The 18651-nt window shown below is 44.0% G+C and overlaps 1 protein-coding gene across 1 annotated transcript; it reads left to right on the forward strand.

The window, feature by feature from the left end:
- The first annotated feature begins 496 nt into the window (after positions 1-496).
- KCNV2 (potassium voltage-gated channel modifier subfamily V member 2) lies at positions 497-17826 on the forward strand. The gene is made up of 2 exons (XM_029616063.1): positions 497-1819; positions 17554-17826. The coding sequence occupies exons 1-2, from the start codon at positions 497-499 to the stop codon at positions 17824-17826; spliced, it is 1596 nt and encodes a 531-aa protein (XP_029471923.1).
- Positions 17827-18651: the final 825 nt, after the last annotated feature.

An 18651-nucleotide genomic window follows, 5' to 3' on the forward strand; every position in this document is an offset into this window, starting at 1 on the left:
GGGTTAGTGGTCATCTTGAAGATCTAGAAATAAGCATCAAATAACTAATCACAACTTTTGGATTAATGTAGATGTGACTAGCTTTCTAAAACAGCACGAAAAAAAAATAATTTGTGTTCCTTACAATGTATCAGAGGTGCGCTGGCTCTGTCTTACTACTCAAGTTCTGCATATTTAGTGATTGAAAGGCATTTTTATGGATCTGTATCACTGCAGGTCACCAAACACAGTGACAACCAGGCTGTAAGAGGATAATACACACTCCAAATCCTCTTCAAAAAGCTCAGGTCTTCCCTTGTCAGCAAAAGATTACAGCACTACCCCCTGTGGCTATAACATGGGCAGCAAGCGAGGTGTCACAGCTGAAGACCAGGGCAGTTAAGCTGCAGTACACACTGACTATACCCAAGGGCTTCCTTCCTTCCTGCAAAAAAGTCCATCTTCTGGTTTATCGCTCCTGCCCCCTGAAAATCCAATCATTCAGAGTGGTCAGACCATGCTCCAATTCTCCCAAAGGAGAATCTCCCAGTTTTCCTTGGGCAAGGGAGAAACAAAAGGCGATGAGCAACAGGAGGGAGGGCCACGTAAGGAGCCAGCCCTGGGTAACGACAATTACTATATTGAGGATGAGAATGAGGAAAATGAGGAGGAGGAGGAGAAAGTTGGTGATGACGGCAACACTAGCAAGTACCCAGAGCTGCCACCAGCCTCCCTATTGCTCTGCAACAGCCACACTCTGAACCTGAATGTGGGTGGCACCATCTACCACTTGGCCTACAGACTGGCAGCCAGCCACCCAAAGACTCGCATCGGCCGTCTGGCCACCTACCCAGACCGGCGGCGCCAGCTGGACCTGTGTGACGACTATGCAGGGCCACCTGCCGACGAGTACTTCTTTGACCGGGATCCGGCGGTCTTCCATCACGTATACAACTTCTACCGCACGGGAGTGCTGTGGCCACGGGACAGGTTCTGCCCACGCAACTTCCTGGAGGAGCTGCACTACTGGGGGGTGCGCCTGCGGCACGCGCCTCGCTGCTGCCGCATCTTGTTCGAGGAGCGCCAGGATGAGCTGCGCGAGCAGCTGAAGGTGCAGCGCGAGCTGCGTGCCGAGGTCGAGGCGCACGAGGCATGGCGAGGTGGGGACGAGCTGCCTTTCCACGGCCAGCGCCGCCGCCTCTGGAACCTGATGGAGAAGCCCTCCTCGTCGATTGCCGCCAAGGCCGTGGCCGTGGCCTCCAGCTTCTTCGTGCTCGTTTCCGTGGGGGCCATGACCCTCAATACCGTGGAGGAGATGCAGGAGCGGCACGGCGGCAGCGACGGCAGCCACTGCCGCCCCTACCTGGAGCACGTGGAGACGCTCTGCATCGCCTTCTTCACGCTTGAGTACGCGCTGCGCCTGCTCTCCACGCCTGACCTGCGCCGCTTTGCCTGCAGCGCGCTCAATGCAGTTGACCTCATCGCCATCCTGCCCCTCTACCTCCAGCTGCTGCTTGAGCATTTTGTGGACAAGGATGCCCGCGGGGCAGGCTCGGCACATGAGCACGAGATTGAGGCTGTGGGACGCGTGGGCAAGGTGGGACAGGTGCTGCGCATCATGCGGCTCCTGCGCATTTTCCGCATCCTAAAACTGGCGCGCCACTCGACAGGGCTGCGCGCCTTCGGCTTCACCTTGCGCCAGTGCTACCAGCAGGTGGGCTGCCTGTTGCTCTTTATCACCCTGGGCGTCTTCGCTTTCTCTGCCATGGTCTACACTGTTGAGCACGACGTCTCTGGCACCAACTTCACCAGCATGCCCCATGCCTGGTGGTGGGCAGCAGTAAGTGTTTAGACACATGTTTGCAGTTCTTCTGTTTCTCTGTATAACTGTCCTCAGCTTGAGCTTTTGAAGAAGTGTGTTTAAACTTGACAAAATAAATAGCAATTTTTATGCCTACATCTACCAAATTCCGTTAATCACAAAAATTAAAGCTGAATAGCCAAGATTTTTTTTTAACGATAATGTTAATAAATTTAAGATAAATTGGATATTCATGTACTAGTAACTTAGGCAAGGTTAGCTTAGCTCATATGTTTTGCTGGTCACACATCTATAATTATATTCCTCTTTTGTTTTGTTTTCTTACAAAAAAATAATTTTCTTGTCCTTTCCAAATCTGAAATAAATGGCATCCTGACTGTAGTATATATCTGTAAAGGCACTCAAACATCATTTTAAAGAATGCCAAGCTGGAGCCAGTTTGGGGACATTTAGATTAAATATGACCAGTTAGTGCCTTGACAGTTCCTTGGGTTTGTTATGTTTTTTAACCATTCATTTTAGGTTATATCATTACATTTACCATGTGGGCCATGTTTCTGTAGCAGCAAACACCTTCCTCAAGGTTTTTTAAACTTTCTAGTTTAGCATCCAAATTGTGTTAAAATGCACAGGCGGACTGCAGGAAAATATCAGATCAGGGAATTTTTTCAGAACAAGTCCACGGGGTAATATGACTCCCTTGTCAGCTTTCCCTGCAGTGCATGCTTCAACAGCTCACAAAAGCAAGCCAAACTGATCCTTGCGAGGTACATCATGTGCCCTGGAGCCTGGCAGAATTGAGTCAAAATATCTCCAACATCAGTTTCACATTTTTTCTAAATTACTAAGTAGTAAAGCATACCTGAGACCAGGGGTGAGCAAACAGAGCTGCAGTCGCCCTGTGAAACCCTAATAGAGTACAACAATGGAAAAACATGCATGAAACAACAAACAATAAAATCAAGAAATGTAAATCAGTAATTATAATAAATCCATAATAATAAAAAGAATAAATATTTCAAAACAGCTGTATAGAACTTCATTAATTAAAAACTCATATATACATGTTTTTAAATGTCCCAAACACAAATAAAATATTTTAAAACAGCAGATATATCAAATAGCATCCAATAATTAAAATGAATAAGGATAAAAAAAAATTCCCGCTCTCAAAATCTAGGAGCCTTTGATTCCAGCTACCCGAAGATTGTCATGGATTAGTTGGGGGGGGGGGGAGGGGGCAGACTCACAAACTTTCTCCACTTTCTCTCATATAAACACATGTTCAATCTTACACTCATATGCTTACTCACAAACGCTCACTAATACACAAACACACACACACACATGCATGCTGCCATATATGCTTTTTCTCATGTGCTCTCTCTCTCACACACACACACTCTCATGCACTCACATATACACTCACTCTCCCACACATGCATGCTCGCTTCCACATATAGATGCTCACACACATGCCCACTCTGTCTCTTGCTCATGCACATGCACACTTACTCTCACATACTCTCTCATGCTTTCACATATGTATGTTTGCTCACACATGTTCTCTCACACTCACACACATGTACACTCATATGTTCTCTGTCATGCTCACACATGCTCCTCATACTCACAGACATATGTACTCTCACACACTTTCACACTTAACACACTCTCAGTTTATACAGATATATGCTTGCTCACATGCTTTTTTTCACACACTCACATGCTCACTCACACATTTTATGTACACTTACAAATTCCCGCACACGCATGCTTATATGCGCTTTCTCATACACACACATGTGCATGCTTGCTCAAACACTCACTAGCAATTTCTTTCACGCTTCAGCCCCTTGGCTTCTGAATAAATTGCAAAAAAAGTTTTTACTTGCATTAATTGTTGGCGGTAGCTTAGCAGGGCTGGGAGGGGGGGGTGTTTTGGGGGATTTTTGCCACACTGAGCATAACAGCAGTGGGAAGCCTTCAGCCAATGGTGAGGCAGCAACAGAGGAGATCTGTTGGCTGTCTCCTGCCAACAGAGAAGAGCAGAGGCAGAATGTGAGGGGAATGTGAGGGGAAGTAGCAGGTATGTTTCCTGTCATCATGGTGCTGTGTGGATGCTATTTGATATGCCTGCCGTTTTAAAATATTTTATTTGTGTTTGGGACATTTAAAAACATGTATATATGAGTTTTTAATTAATGAAGTTCTATACAGCTGTTTCAAAATATTTATTCTTTTTATTATTATGGATGTATCATAATTGTTGATTTACATTTGATTTACATTTCTTGATTTTATTGTTTGTTGTTTCATATATTTTTTTCCATTGTTGTACGCTACTAGGGTTTCACATGGCTTCCTTTTACATTTTTTAAGCCCTGGAGGAACAGATCACTTCTGGAGTAGAGAGGGGAAGAGCAGGCTCCACTCTACCATGGCCACCTCTGCAATTACAAGTCTCTGAGAAGAGCTGCTGCGAGTTGGTATTGGGTGCAACAGCTCTGCAGGCATGGGATCACGGTGAGCAACACCAACCTATGTGATTGGCTGCACCAGCCCACCAGGGCATGCCCGAAGCTCTGATAGGTTGGTATGGCCCTTGTTAAAATGACATCTCAAAGCAATGAATATTTTAACACATATATGAATAACCATTTATCTTTAATTTATGTAGGTTATTGTTTTGAAAAGTCCTGACTATTTAGATTTAGTTTTAATTTTCGTGATCCATGGCAGGCCCAATGTTAGGCGCCACCTGCCTCCCTGTGCAAAGCCCCTCATCTCTGATTTGAAGCAGCTCCAACATAGCCTCTGACAGCATGCTGTTCCAAGGACCAAGGATGGTCTTTATAGGTCCTCTAGCAGGGACTTCCTGTGGTGCTGGCTGATGATGTCACATCCTCCAGGAGAATATAAGGAAGTCTCTTGCAACCAGGTGGTACCTTGGCAACAGGTCTCCTGAGTAGCCTCCTCCTTAGTGTGTGGTGCTAGTTTGTGTCTTCTGCCTCTGTCTTCCTGGCCCTGTCTCTGTGTTCCAGTCCTTGTGGTTGTATCTTGTCCTGCTCCTGGTTCCCTGCCCTTTGTCAGTTGGCTCCTCTTTGCTGTCTTCCTGGTTTTGATTCCAGTTCTGGAACCAACTTCTGATTTGCCCAGTGCCTGCCATGACCTTGGACTGCCTTCTGGACCCTGCTGCTCATTGCCTGCCCCGACCTGCACTCGGACCTGGACCCTCTCTTTTTTGCTATGCACTGAGAACCGCCTAAATCCTGCCGACCGTCCGCACTAAGGGCTCAACCTGTGAGAACGGCGGCCATTACAGATGAAGTGCTTATTGTTTCTTCCCACGCATTTCCGCCCGTGGTCAGGGTGGCCACACAGGTTCACCCGTGCAGCGCATTCTGCTACCTCTAGACTCAGGGGATCCACATCGCCAATAGCAATCCGAAAGGGCTCCTGAAGTGGCCAGAGAGCTGACTCCCTAACACCCAGTTTTAGGAATAGGTTATATAGGCAACTGCCTAAGGTATTAAAGTTTGATGGCGTCAGATATTCAGGCCAAAGAGGAGTCTTCTTCCACCTGCTTTAGGGGAGTGTGCCGGCGGATAGCTTCAATGGGGTGGCAAATTGTTCAGTCTGGTTCTGATCCATGGAGTTTAGTAGAGTGACTGTTCATCAGGTGGATTCATTGGGTTGGTTTATACATTTTATACATCTATTTTGTCTGTCTTCATTTTTTTTTTAATCTCTATTTTTGCCTGCCTTTATTGTTATTTGTTTTTATCTGTATGAATCTTTTTGTCTTTATGTATATTTAGATTTATGTTCAATCTATGAAAATATGGATATCTATGCATTTATCAATTTAGATATTTTGTTTTAAAACATTTATAACCTGCAGGTCCTAAATACTTGCCCCCTGTGGGGTACAGCAATAAATCCATTATTTTAAAACATATAAAACATAGGAATTTGTATTAGAACAAATCCAAAGATAAAACTCATATAAAGAGCAATATAAAACTTTAATAAATTCTGGTAAGTCCCTGGTCAGCCACTAGTTGGCCCTAGCTTCTAGCCCTTAGGATTAACATCAGTTTAGGTGCAGACAGCATTCCTACATAGGACCTCCCCCAGAAGCTTATGTATGAGTGATGATCTACTAGTCCATTAGGGGGAGTTAGCTCTAGTGTACATTTGATTTTGAGGGAAAAAGAGTGATTTCAGTGTGCTCTCCAAGATAGATCCACAGCAGGGCCGGTGCAAGGGTATTAGGCACCCTAGGCAAACCTTACAGTCTGGCACTCCCTCTCCATATACAATTTTAAATTATGCATTTATAACATATTTTACATGAAAAATGACATTCTGAGGTAAAATTAATATACAAGTTGTTGTGATAATTTCATGCACTGTTGTGATGCCAACAAGAAAACTTTGCATCTTGGAATTTATATGGCATCATACCTATTGTGATATTTTTCGGCATGGTCCTCCCGTTTCAACACAGTACTATTTGCCAACACTCAAAGAATAACAACCCCACCTATGAAAAAGAATACCACAAATATTACACCAGAATCTAAAATATCAATACACCTCCTATCGGGAAAACAGAACAGGCCAAGCTACTACAGATCCCTACAGAGAAACCACATGCTAAAAGAATGCTTCATCTCAGTCTTTGCATGCAGAACACAAACCCTCACCAAATACAGAATAAAGCCACATAAAGTATAAATAGAAATGTGCAGACAAAAACTGAACTGTAAAACGCATCACACCAGACTCTATACAGTGTAACAATGGAAAAACAAAAATGTCACCATTCCTCGTGAAACAAATCAATAAAATCAAGATATATAAATCATTAATCATAATTATAAAATCATACAAATAAAATAATTTCAAAACAGCTGATGAATAGAATATCCAATAATAAAGACTCATGCAAATTTTGAAAGCTTTACCAAACACCAATAAAATATTTCAAACAGCAGACACATCACATACTACCCAATAATTAAAATGGTAGTCAATCAAGAAAAATGAACTTAAAAAGCCAGCTTTACTTACCCTCTCCATCAGTTCTCCTACTCCTTTCCCTTGCAGGCCACACCAGAAGCAGCAGTAGCTGCTGAAGCTGTCCTCACAGTCCTCTTCCTTAGGGACCACAATCAGTCTCTTCTGTCTCTCACACTCACACACCAGTCACACCCTCAGGACCAGTTTCTGTCTCTCACACACCAATCATTTCTCCAACCAGTCTTTCTCTCTCTCTCTCTCTCACACACACACAAGCACACACATACCAGTCATCTCCCTGATCAGTTTCTCTCACACATACACACATCACCTCTCTGGCCAATCTCTTTCAATCACACAATGCCCTCGCTCTCTCTTACTTACACACAGGCTTTCAATCATACACATGCTCTCTCTATTTCACTTACACACAAGCTCTCAATCACACACATGTTCTATCTCACAAACAGGCTCAATCACACACATGCCCTCTCTCACAGCCACAAGCCAGCCAAAAACATGCTCCATCTCTCTCGCACACACACATTGACACACACAAGCACCCTCCCTGACTCACATATACACCACACACACATACAGAAGCACCCTCCCTCTCTCACATATACACCACACACACACATACAGAAGCACCCTCCCTGTCTCACATACACGAAGCACCCTCCCTGTCTCACATACACATTACACTCACAGAAGCACTTTGCTTTCAGACTTGCAGCATTTTTCACTTTTACTAAAAGTGAAAGTGATGCTCCCAACCATTAAATAAGAAAACCACATTCCTATCAGAAGGCGAAATGACACCCTTCCTTCAGGTTCTGTCCTCCCAAGGGACAGCCACCCACACCGTACAGCTTCTCTTGTTCTACGCTTTCAGGCAATAAAGCAAGTGTTTTTCTTCAAACTATCAGTCATATGATTATTCATGTGGAAGATATGGAACAGAAAGACATCCTTAGTCAGCTTCCCTTTTAAATGGGAAGATTCCAGTCTTAGTCATTTAAAAATATACATTTTCTAAAGGCTAAAAAAAAAAAAAAGCAAAACCGTTTCAGATTCTAGTCTTCATGCTTAAATTATGCTTCAAAAAAACCCAAAAAACAAGCCCCACCTGGCATCAGTATCTTAAATTTGTGATTTTGCTGAGATGAACATTTTAAATACTTTAATTTTTTTTTCTTTAGTATTGGTCTCTACCCACTTTAAGTTAAATTTTATTTTCCGGAACAGGGATGCTTAAAATTCAGTAATTTCATCTTTCATCCAACTTTTCAAAAGTTGCACTACCAGCACAAAAGTTGAAATATATGTATTATCACATTTCATTTTTTTAAACTGGCAGATTCCTTTCTCACATACATACCACATACACACACACAGAAGCGCCATTCTTTTCTCACATACACACCACATACACACACACAGAAGCACCATTCCTTTCTCACATACACACACAAGGAAGCACCATTCCTTTCTCACATACACACCACATACACACACACAGAAGCACCATTCCTTTCTCACATAAACACACAAGGAAGCACCATTCCTTTCTCACATCACATACACATCACATACACCCACACAGAAACACCATTCCTTTCTCACATACACACCACATACACCCACACAGAAACACCATTCCTTTCTCACATACACACCACATACACACACACAGAAGCACCATTCCTTTCTCACATACACACCACATACACACACACAGAAGCATCATTCCTTTCTCACATACACAACACATACTCACACACAGAAAGAAGATCGGTGCAGCCGGAGACCAGGCACTGAGACTTAGGGGGCACCGCAGCAGGCAGCAAGCCCCTGACTCGCCCTACCTCTCCCCCGGTGCCCCCCTCCTGACACCCCCCTGGTAGTCCAGTGGAGGGCCCAGGAGCAATCTGCCGCTCCCGGGGCCTTGGCTGCCAATAACCAAAATGGCTCCGGTGGCCTTCAGCCCCTACCATGTGACAGGAGCTACCGGTGCCATTGGTTGGCCCCTGTCACATGGTAGGGGCTAAAGGTCACCGGCGCCATTTTGCTTAGTGGCAGCTGAGGCCCCGGGAGTGGCAGATCGCTCCTCAGCCCTCCGCTGGACCACCAGGGGGGGCGTCGGGAGGGTGGCACTGGGGGGGGGGAGGCAGGGCAAGCCCTTTCAAAATTCTGCTGCCTGCCGCGGCGCCCCCTAAGTCTCAGCACCCTAGGCATCGGCCTAGCTTGCCTAGTGGTTTCTCCGGCCCTGGTCCACAGCTTAACACAGAAGGGTGAGACACTGTCCTGCCAGATCCCCAGAACTGGACTGGAGGGAAAGGAGAGAAAAGCAGAAAGATTTTTGCAGTTTTGACCTGTGCTATTCCTGGCAGGCTGTGAACCTCTTCACCCAACTGAAGAGGAGATTGCAGTGACCAGTCAGTAAAGAGAAGGTTTTCCCAGATTGATTTTTGTCAAACTATCAAGAGAAGGAAGCTGTTTTTCTGTCGCCCTTCCTTGCCCAGAGCTAGAAGCTTAAAGACTTTCCAGTAGTCGTCTGTTTCGCCTCCTTATTCTTGAAGCGTGTACTTCCTGATTTCTTAAAATTTACATTGCTCGCATGCAGCCCACATACACGCGTATAGGGCCATTTTTGCGTGAGCAACGCTTTTAAAATCTACCTGCAAGAACATAAGAACACAAGTTATGCAATACTGGGTCAGGCTAAGGGTCCATCAAGCCCAGTATCCTGTTTACAAGTCACAAGTACCTGGCAAGACCCCAAACATGAAATAGATCCCATGCTACTAAAGCTGGTAATAAACAGAGGCTTTTGCCTAAGTCAACTTGATTAATAGCAGTTTATGGATTTCTCCTACAGGAACTTTTCCAAAACTTTTTAAACTCAGCTACACAAGATCACTAATTGCTGTGAGTGGAGCAGAATAGGATTCTGCTCTCTTGGGCCCCCCTGCTTCCTACCCACTGCCATTGGCATTTTTTTGCAAGCGAAAACTTTGATTTAAAGTTCGGGCAAGACCAGACTTCTCTGGGAATCATTCAGACTTGGCAATGTTGACTAGGCTGGCTAAAAAGGACAAAGAAAGGGAAAAGTACAAGCCAGCATCTCCCAAGATGGCCGACGGACAAGTGGACCATGAGCAGGATGGAGCTAAACTGCCGGCGGTCAGTGAGCTTAAATTGGTGGGGATAGCCATATTAGAACCGGAGCTCAAAAAACAGCTGATATGTTAGATGAAGTTTCCACATCTTTGTCTGGTTTTGAGTGGCACATGGCCAAAATGGAGCAGAACATATCAGATGTGCATGATGGCCTCCACACAATGCAGACTGACATCATAGCAATGCAAACAACCTTGGAAAAGCAAGAGGAATGGCTGGAAGACCTAAAAAACAGATCTCGCCAACATAGTTTAAGATTCATGGGCATACCAGAAACGATGGAGGACTGTGAGTTATTAAGTTTTTTGGAATCATGGCTACCTTGCAAGCTGAACATTTCTAGTAAATACGGGGATCTCTGCATTGAGCAAGCCCATCATTCGGAGCCTAAAAAGGAGAATTCTGACAGTCCAAGAGTGGTAATAGCTTGAGTGTTCAATTTTGCCCAAAAATGGGAAATTCAACAAGCAATTCACACTGGGAAATAGTTAACATACAACGGATAAAAGATCCCGGTCTTTCAGGATTATTCTTCGAAATTATCCACACAGAGAAGAGAATTTGCTCCCATCTTCTCCAAACTGTTCCAGCTGGGCATCCAATCTGTAGGGAGATATCCCATGTTTAACCACTGAAAGTACCTAATATGAATCATAATAGCCAAAAAGGGATGCAGACAAGTATATTGACAGGCTAAAACACTGTCACAGCTAAAGAAAAGAAACTTTGCTCAGATAAGAACTTTAAACCAGAACTTAAGGATACTTATCAAGATCTGCCTGTTCGTAAGCTCTTGTGTAAATGAAACCAAAGAAGAGGGAGGATGCAGCAACTTAAGCTCATAAGCAGAAGTCACAGATCAGTTAAGGGAAGATCAGAGGTCAGAGGGACTCCGACCCTTGGATGAAGAGGGAGCATTCTGAAACAGAGAAAAAGCTAATGTGGCTGACAGCCTTAGTGGCAGGACCCCCAAAGAAAAGGGGAGGGAGGAAAAGACCTGCAATGCGGCAAAGACCCTCCACCACTACATGATTATGCATGCACTTATGCATATTTATCAGTGGGAAAGTATAAGATGGGGGGCAAATAAGGAGAAAGAGAGCAGATCCAAAGCAACCCAACACCCCTTGCTATTGAGGGGGGAGAAGATTAGGCATGGCCAGGAGACCGGCGAGAAAGGAGGCACCCTGCCTGGGGTCAGACAGTAACGTGAAGTCTGAGGCAGTGAGGAGCCAAGAGCAGCCCAGCAGCTCTGCCAGTACCAAATCCAGAAGCAAGGCTCCTTCCCAGATGGTTCTTCAGACTTCCAGCCAGAGCCTGCTTCAGAGGTAAACAGAGGGAAATCGCCTGAAGTTTGGACCAGAGGTAAGTAAGTTAGCCATAAGTAATAATATATTAGGCAGGCTAAGGTTTATGGCATGTTTGAAACCACCCATGATACAAAACTTTCTTTAGGGTAAACTGGTGCTTAGAGGCTAGGATGTTAGAGACATGTATTGTTGTTATCTTCTTAATGCTATTCCTGCCAAATCTGATAAATAAAAGTCAAATTCAGTGGAGAGCAGGTCATCTCTTCCTAAACTTAGGATCGTGAAGTGAAGTGGGAGGGGAACTGGAAGTGTCCTGTAGCAGACATGCCTAAACTTAACTACAGGTCGGCCCTACTATATCCAGCTAAACTTAGAGTGGCCTACAAGGACGATGTGAAATGGTTCAACATGGCCTTGGAAGCAAAAATATTTTTGGATGCTTTGGAAACAGGGGAGGGGGATACCCACCCTGGCCCACTACTTGAAATAGAAAGCGAATGGACTGTGGATCTTTGATTTATTTTAAGGCCGGGAGCTATTTTGCGCTGGAAGTTCTCACAGCACTGCAGTTTTATACCAGATGTACTCTGTCAATACACAGGAACCAGGGAATATACAGAGGTAATAATTGCACAGAATGTTACACCTAGTAGAAGATAACACGTGGAACGGTGGAAAAATACTCAAGGCCAATTAGTTGAATTTTATGCATTCTGTTGTGTGTTAATCTTATGTTCATTGAACAGAGGTTTGAAGAAGCTTTTCCAAGCTATTTCTATTTTACCTATTGCACTGTATGAAGCAGTACTAGTTGGTATGATTTTAGTACCAGGGGAAGGAAGCGTGCTGACAGATGTGATTGAGAGGGGGGAGTGTTGGAGAGGGGGAGGGTCTTTAGCATGGAGCAAAATCTCTAAGATAGTTAGATGGGGCTATGTTTTGGTAAAGAGAGGAAGATGATGGGTTTGGAAGGGGCAGGGAGGAAAAGGGAAAGGGTGTACTTTTTATTGCACAGATGGCACAACTTTGGGTTTTCTGTTTCTTCTTAGAATCTAGAAAGGGGGAATGGGCGACTGATTGAGAGCTCATTTTGGGAGAGCTCCCTCTCTTGCAAGAGGTTAGTTGGCAGACAAAAGCTTGGGACTTAAGTAGGTTGGGATAATAAATGTCTTCAAGTGTGGTAAAGATTGTATCCTGGAATGTTTGTGTGGAATAAATTCAGCAATTAAGAGATCTAAGATCCTGGCTGTGTTGAATAAAAAAAGAGCAGACATGGTCTTTCTTCAGGAGACATATTTAAGTGATTTGGAACCCCAGAAGTTGAAACATTGGCGGGTAGGGGAGGTCAAATTCACTTGAGTAAGCACAAAATCCGCAGGTATGGCTATATTGATCTGAAAAAAATTGCCATTCATAATTAAACAGGAAATGAATGATCCCAGGAGGAGTTATGTGATCTTAACTGCTGAATTGAATCATAAATTGATGGTATTCTGCAATCCTTATGTGCCTAACAATTACGAGCACAGGTTTTTTGAAGAGATTTCTCTGCCCATATATGGAAGAAAGTTTAATAATAGAAGGGGTCTTTAATTAGGTCCGGGATCCAATGGTTGATAAATCCAATCCAACCTGAGGAAACAAGATCCGCCAAAATAGGGGAATTGATTTTTTGGAAAAAGGACTATAGGTAATTGACGCTTGGCATCTTCACCCGCTGGAGAAAGATTTTGCCTATTTATCTAGGGTGCACTCCTCGCACTGCAGAATTGATTACCTATTGGTCTCTAGAAATGTTTTCTCTGGAGTATTGGATGCCCCTATTGGAGTTATTACTTTATCTGACCATGCTCCTATTTGGTTGGACCTGGCTAGCGGGGATAGAAAGGGCAGGAGTCATCAATGGTGATTCCCATATTTTTTGCAGTGGATTCCAGTTTTCATGGCTTTCTTAAAGCAAAATGGAATGAAAATATGAGACAATGGATTGCATCTGGACAATCTGATTTTGTTTTGGCAGCAGCTAAGCCTATAATGAGGGGGGGATTATTTCCCTGACTGAGAGAAGTGATAGTATATTATTTTTAGCCTATGAAGTAACAGGTTTTAAAGGACGTCAGGTACAGGAGATTTATCTAAGGGCAGAAAGTCAATGGCTTATACAATCTCCTTTTCCTTTTATCTTGGAGTCTAGGTATTCATGGTCCTCGTTCATTAAAGGAGACTTTAATTTTTCAAGAAATAAATCACATTTCTCACCTGCTTGGTTTATATCTGTCTCTGAAGTATATACTTCCTAATAATATTTTTAAAATTGACAAAGGATTTCATAATCTTTTATGACAGTAGAATTATTGTAAGTTTTCATTGCATGGATTCTAGTTCTATTCTTTTTAATAGCTAAATATTGTGCCAGAAGTCTGCCTGCTTTATTTCTAATGTGATAATGAGAATGTTTTATAAAAATAGTGAGTAGTGTATTATATTCATACTTTAGTAGTGAGTAGTGTATTATATTCATACTTTAGTTTGATGAGATTTGTTTGCACATTCAGTGAACCTTTTCAAATATGTTCAGCCTCTATTCCACAATTTTTCCTTCCAGGAAAATCAACATTAAATTATTTTCTTTGTTTTTATATGCTTCATGACTAATGATCTCACCATGTATCATAGGCTTGAACACTTCCCATACTATTGGAGCAGGGATTTGCTCCAAATCATTTATGGAATAAAATTCAGGAACAAAACAGAACAGTTTTTCCTTAAAGCTATCATCATCAATAGTGTAGTATTGAATCTTCATGTGGCAGCACACCCCATACTCTGTGGCATGGAAAACATAACAGTAATAATGGCATGATCTGACTCTAGAATAGGATGAATTTCACTCTTAATAATCTCTGGAAGAAGAGTCTTAGAGATTAAGAAGAAATCTATTTGAGAATAAATGTGACAGGAAAGGTAAAGAATATATATTCTTCCTTCCAGACTGGTGCAACAGGTGCCATGGATCCACTAGACCAGGGGTGGGCAGTTCCAGTCCTCAAGGGCCACAAACCAGTCTGGTTTTCAGGATATCCATAATGAATATGCATGAGAGAGATTTGCATGCACTCTGCCTCAGTTGTATGCAAATCTGTGTCATGCATATTCATTAGGATATCCCAAAACCTCGACAGGTTTGTGGCCCTCAAGGACTGGAATTGCCCACCCCTGCACTAGACCCAGCTCTGATTGTATATCAGGGATTTTGAATGACCAGGCCTACATTTGCATTGCCTATCTAAAAGCAAACCAAGTGGTTGATTAAAATCTCCTGCTAAGATAATAGGAATGTTATGAATTCTAGAGCTTAATTGTGTGTTGAGTTCTAGTCCTCATCATGGTTTTATTTTGCATAGAAAGGAAAATCAGGATTCAGTATGAAGAACCTTGTTAGCTGAAGTCTGATTTTCTTTCAGGGTTCAGTTGGCCATGTTTCTTTCTCTACGTCTGCCTCTGAGCACTGCATATGAACAGATAGAAAATACAGTGCTGGGCAAAGACTAGCACACACCTTCCTTTTGTGCAGGGAAATTCCTTTGAAATCCTTTGTAAAACAGAGCCTTACAAGTTGGCATTTAGAACCAAGAGCTGTAAAAGGGGTGAGAACACAACATCCGCCGTGTTAAAAGGGCTAAATGTAATGCGTAGTACTTTTTTCTGGAGCCAAGTGTTGTAATGGAATTAGTTTATAACAGAGCCTTTTATTGTGTCAGCATAAACAGATGGATCTGATGTTCAGCTCAGTGAAAACTGCTTTCAGAAACTAGCAATGGGCACAACTGGTGCTGCATTCTGCCATGGATCAGAATGATGATGGGACGGCATTCTGGATGTCAGAAAACAAGCTTAAATATTCATTGATGGGAAAATATGATCTGGGAACAGCTTTCTCCTCAAAGAGAACGATGGTCCTTGAAGAGAAATAATAAGGGGAAAATATGTTTTGTGTTAGAATAATAGTGGCGTGGCGTGGCGTGGCGTGGCGTGGCGTGGCGTGGGAGGGGGGGGCCAAGGCCCCCAGGCACCAGGCTGTAGGAGGAGCCCGGGAACCTTTTTTGTATTTTTGTTTTCAGCGCTGGGAACTCCTGAAAACTCCGGGCCCAGCTACAGAAGCAGGCACAGATGAAATCGCATGTGAGCAAGCTCGGTACTACGGGTGTGCATATCATGTAACTGCAAAGGGCAGAACACCTGCAGGGGCAATGGAGGCAGAAGATGAGGCCCGCAAGGCCGTAGGTAGATCCCCATCCCACTGGTGGCCAAGAAGAAGAGGAGGTCTGCAGTGAGAAGAAGAGGCCACCAGTGGAACCCATCTCACTGGCAGTCGAAGAAAGAAGAGGGAGCCCGATTTCCTGCTCGTTTACTGTGCCTCCATACGCTATCACAAACATGGGCAGCTAGCATGTGCTCTATGTTGATCTCGCTATGCACAAAATCAGCATAGAGGGAGTGCTAGTCTCACAAGATTTGAGTAGTGCAGGGGCTGGCATACATAGAAGAGCAGCAGTCTTGGCTTCCCCATCTGCTTCCAATGGTATGTGTGTGTATGTGTGTGAGAATGGGAGCCTGACTAGGGTGTGTGGTGATTGTGTGTGTGTGTGTGTATGTGTGTGAATGGGAGCCTGACTGAGGTGTGTGTGTGTGTGTGTGAGTGTGAGTGTGAATGGGAACCTGACTGAGGTAGGGGGGTGTGTGTGTGTGTGTGTGTGCGTGTGTGTGTGAATAGGAGCCTGACTGAGGTGTGTGGTGTGTGTGTGTGAATGTGAAAGGGGGACCTGACTGGGGAGTGTGATGTGTGTGTGTGTGTGTGAATGAGAGCCTGACTGCTGAGTGTGATGCGTGTGTGTGTGTGTGTGTGTGTGGATGGAAGCCTGACTGGGGAGTGTGTGGTATGTGTGTGCATGTGTGTGAATGGAAGCCTGACTGGGGAGTGTGTGGTATGTGTGTAAATGGGAGCCTGAGTGGGGTGTGTGTGTGTGAGAATGGAAGCCTGACTGGGGAATGTGATTGTGTGTGTATGTGAATGGGAGCCTGACTGAGGTGTGGGGGGGTCTGTGTGTGTTTGTGAATGGGAGCCTGACTGGTGTGTATGTGGTGTGTGTGTGGGTGTGTGTATGTGAATGGGAGCCTGACTGGGATGTGTGGTGTGTGTGTGTGTGTGTGTGCATGCATGCGTGTGTGAAATGTAACCTGACTGGGGTGGTGTGTGTGTGTGTAAGAATGGGATCCTGATGGGGGGGGGGGAGGGAATCGGATCGTCGCAGTTTTGTTTTTTTAAATATCGTGTAAATCGTAAATCGGGGGAGGGCGGGAAAACCGGCACACTAAAACATCCCTAAAACCCACCCGACCCTTTAAAATAAATCCCCCACCCTCCCGAACCCCCCCAAAATGTCTTAAATTACCTGGGGTCCAGTGGGGGGGTCCCGGTGTGATCTTCCACTCTTGGGCCACTGGTGCGTTGATAGAAATGGCGCCGGCGCTACCTTTGCCCTGTCATATGACAGGGCAAAGGTAGCGCCGGCGCCATTTTGGTTCCTGTCCCCCGACGTCACGAGCATAGGAGATCGCTCCCGGACCCCCGCTGGACCCCCAGGGACTTTTGGCCAGCTTGGGGGGGCCTCCTGACCCCCACAAGACTTGCCAAAAGTCCAGCGGGGGTCCGGGAACGACCTCCTGCACTCGAATCATGTTGCCGTATTGCAAAATGGCCATTACCCCAGGTAATTTAAGACATTTTGGGGGGGTTCGGGAGGGTGGGGGATTTATTTTAAAGGGTCGGGGTGGGTTTTAGGGTTGTTTTAGTGTGCCGGTTATCCCGCCCTCCCCCGATTTACGATTTACACGATATTTAAAAAAACAAAACCGTGACGATCCGATTCCCTCCCCCCCCCAGCCAAAATTGATCGTTAAGACGATTGATGACACGATTCACATCTCTATTATGCATATCACATTGTATGGTGTGTGTGTGGTAGCCGTGTATAAAGATGCCCAAAATTAAATTTTTTGAATTATAAGAGTCATTTAACTCAGGTGGATAATTTCTTTAGGTAATAGCTCTGGAACATAACATCCTTCACTGTTTTAAAAGGAGAACCCACCAGTATGTTGTGTAGACTTGGAGTAGATATAGTTGCATACTGCTGATCGGATAATATGATATTTTCATTTTGCTTACAGGTCAGCATCTCTACAGTAGGATATGGGGACATGTTCCCAGAAACCCACCTTGGCAGGCTGTTTGCTTTTCTCTGCATTGCTTTTGGAATAATCCTAAATGGAATGCCCATCTCCATACTCTATAATAAATTTTCAGATTATTACAGCAAACTGAAGGCCTACGAATATACATCCTTACGAAAGAAGAGAGGAAAGGTAAACTTTGCAGGACGAGCAATAAAGAAAATATCGGAATGCTGTACAGGAGATCCAACATATCATGGACAGTATTAATGTTTGGTACAAAGTCCTGAAGGGTTTTGCAGAAACTGACCAGAAGAATTCCTAGAAAAAAAGTAGAAATAACTACACATGACAATCTAAACTCTTCTCAAAATGTGCATCCCGGTTGCTCACAGCAACAAATATAGCTAATTATTCTTGTTTTATTGTTTTCATTTCTTTTTGCTGATAATCAGTGTCACAGAACCCACCTTGCAGAGAGGCATGTTGAGAAATCAGTGACTCTCTATCAGCCATTAGGACTGTTTGCCAGACGTGAACATGAAATCGCGGATTCTGTCTGTGTTGACCCTTGACACTCACATGGGAGATTCTGGGGGCTCCCTTAGCATCTCCTGCGGGACTTTTGCATAATCTGAGGCTTTGCTGAGGATTAGACTCTTATCCTTCATTTTTATTTATTCTATTTATAAGCTGCCTTTCCAGTAAAAGGAGAAGATACTCCCAAGTAATGGTTCCAAAAATGTATAGTTATGAATGTTTTGCTATATGTCAGATTATATTGGTATTTCTGGTTATGATCCCATGCCAGTGTTCCTCTTATATTTTTAAGTACCAAATAAATGTATATATTGTAGTACAGAGATGATAAACTCTGGTCCTTGATTGCCACAAACAAGTCTCACTTTCAGGACTTCTACAATAAATATTCATGAGATATGCCCTTGGTCCATGATCCAGATTAACTTGCAGCGTTTGGCTATCCTAAAAGCCAGACTCGTTTACCACATATGAGGAGCAGTGTATGCCATCTCTGCTGCAGTATCTGTCCTCCACACAGAAGCTTGGAGCATTTTATGGTCATGTCACTTGGCA

The sequence above is a fragment of the Rhinatrema bivittatum genome, chromosome 1, assembly GCF_901001135.1.
Source record: "Rhinatrema bivittatum chromosome 1, aRhiBiv1.1, whole genome shotgun sequence".
In the NCBI taxonomy this organism is placed as follows: domain Eukaryota; kingdom Metazoa; phylum Chordata; class Amphibia; order Gymnophiona; family Rhinatrematidae; genus Rhinatrema; species Rhinatrema bivittatum.

Coding starts and splice junctions, on each gene's coding strand:
- KCNV2 (XM_029616063.1), top strand. CDS start 497: ATGCTCCAATTCTCCCAAAGGAGAATCTCCCAGTTTTCCTTGGGCAAG. Junction 1,820..17,553: donor ATGCCTGGTGGTGGGCAGCA/GTAAGTGTTTAG, acceptor TTTTGCTTACAG/GTCAGCATCTCTACAGTAGG.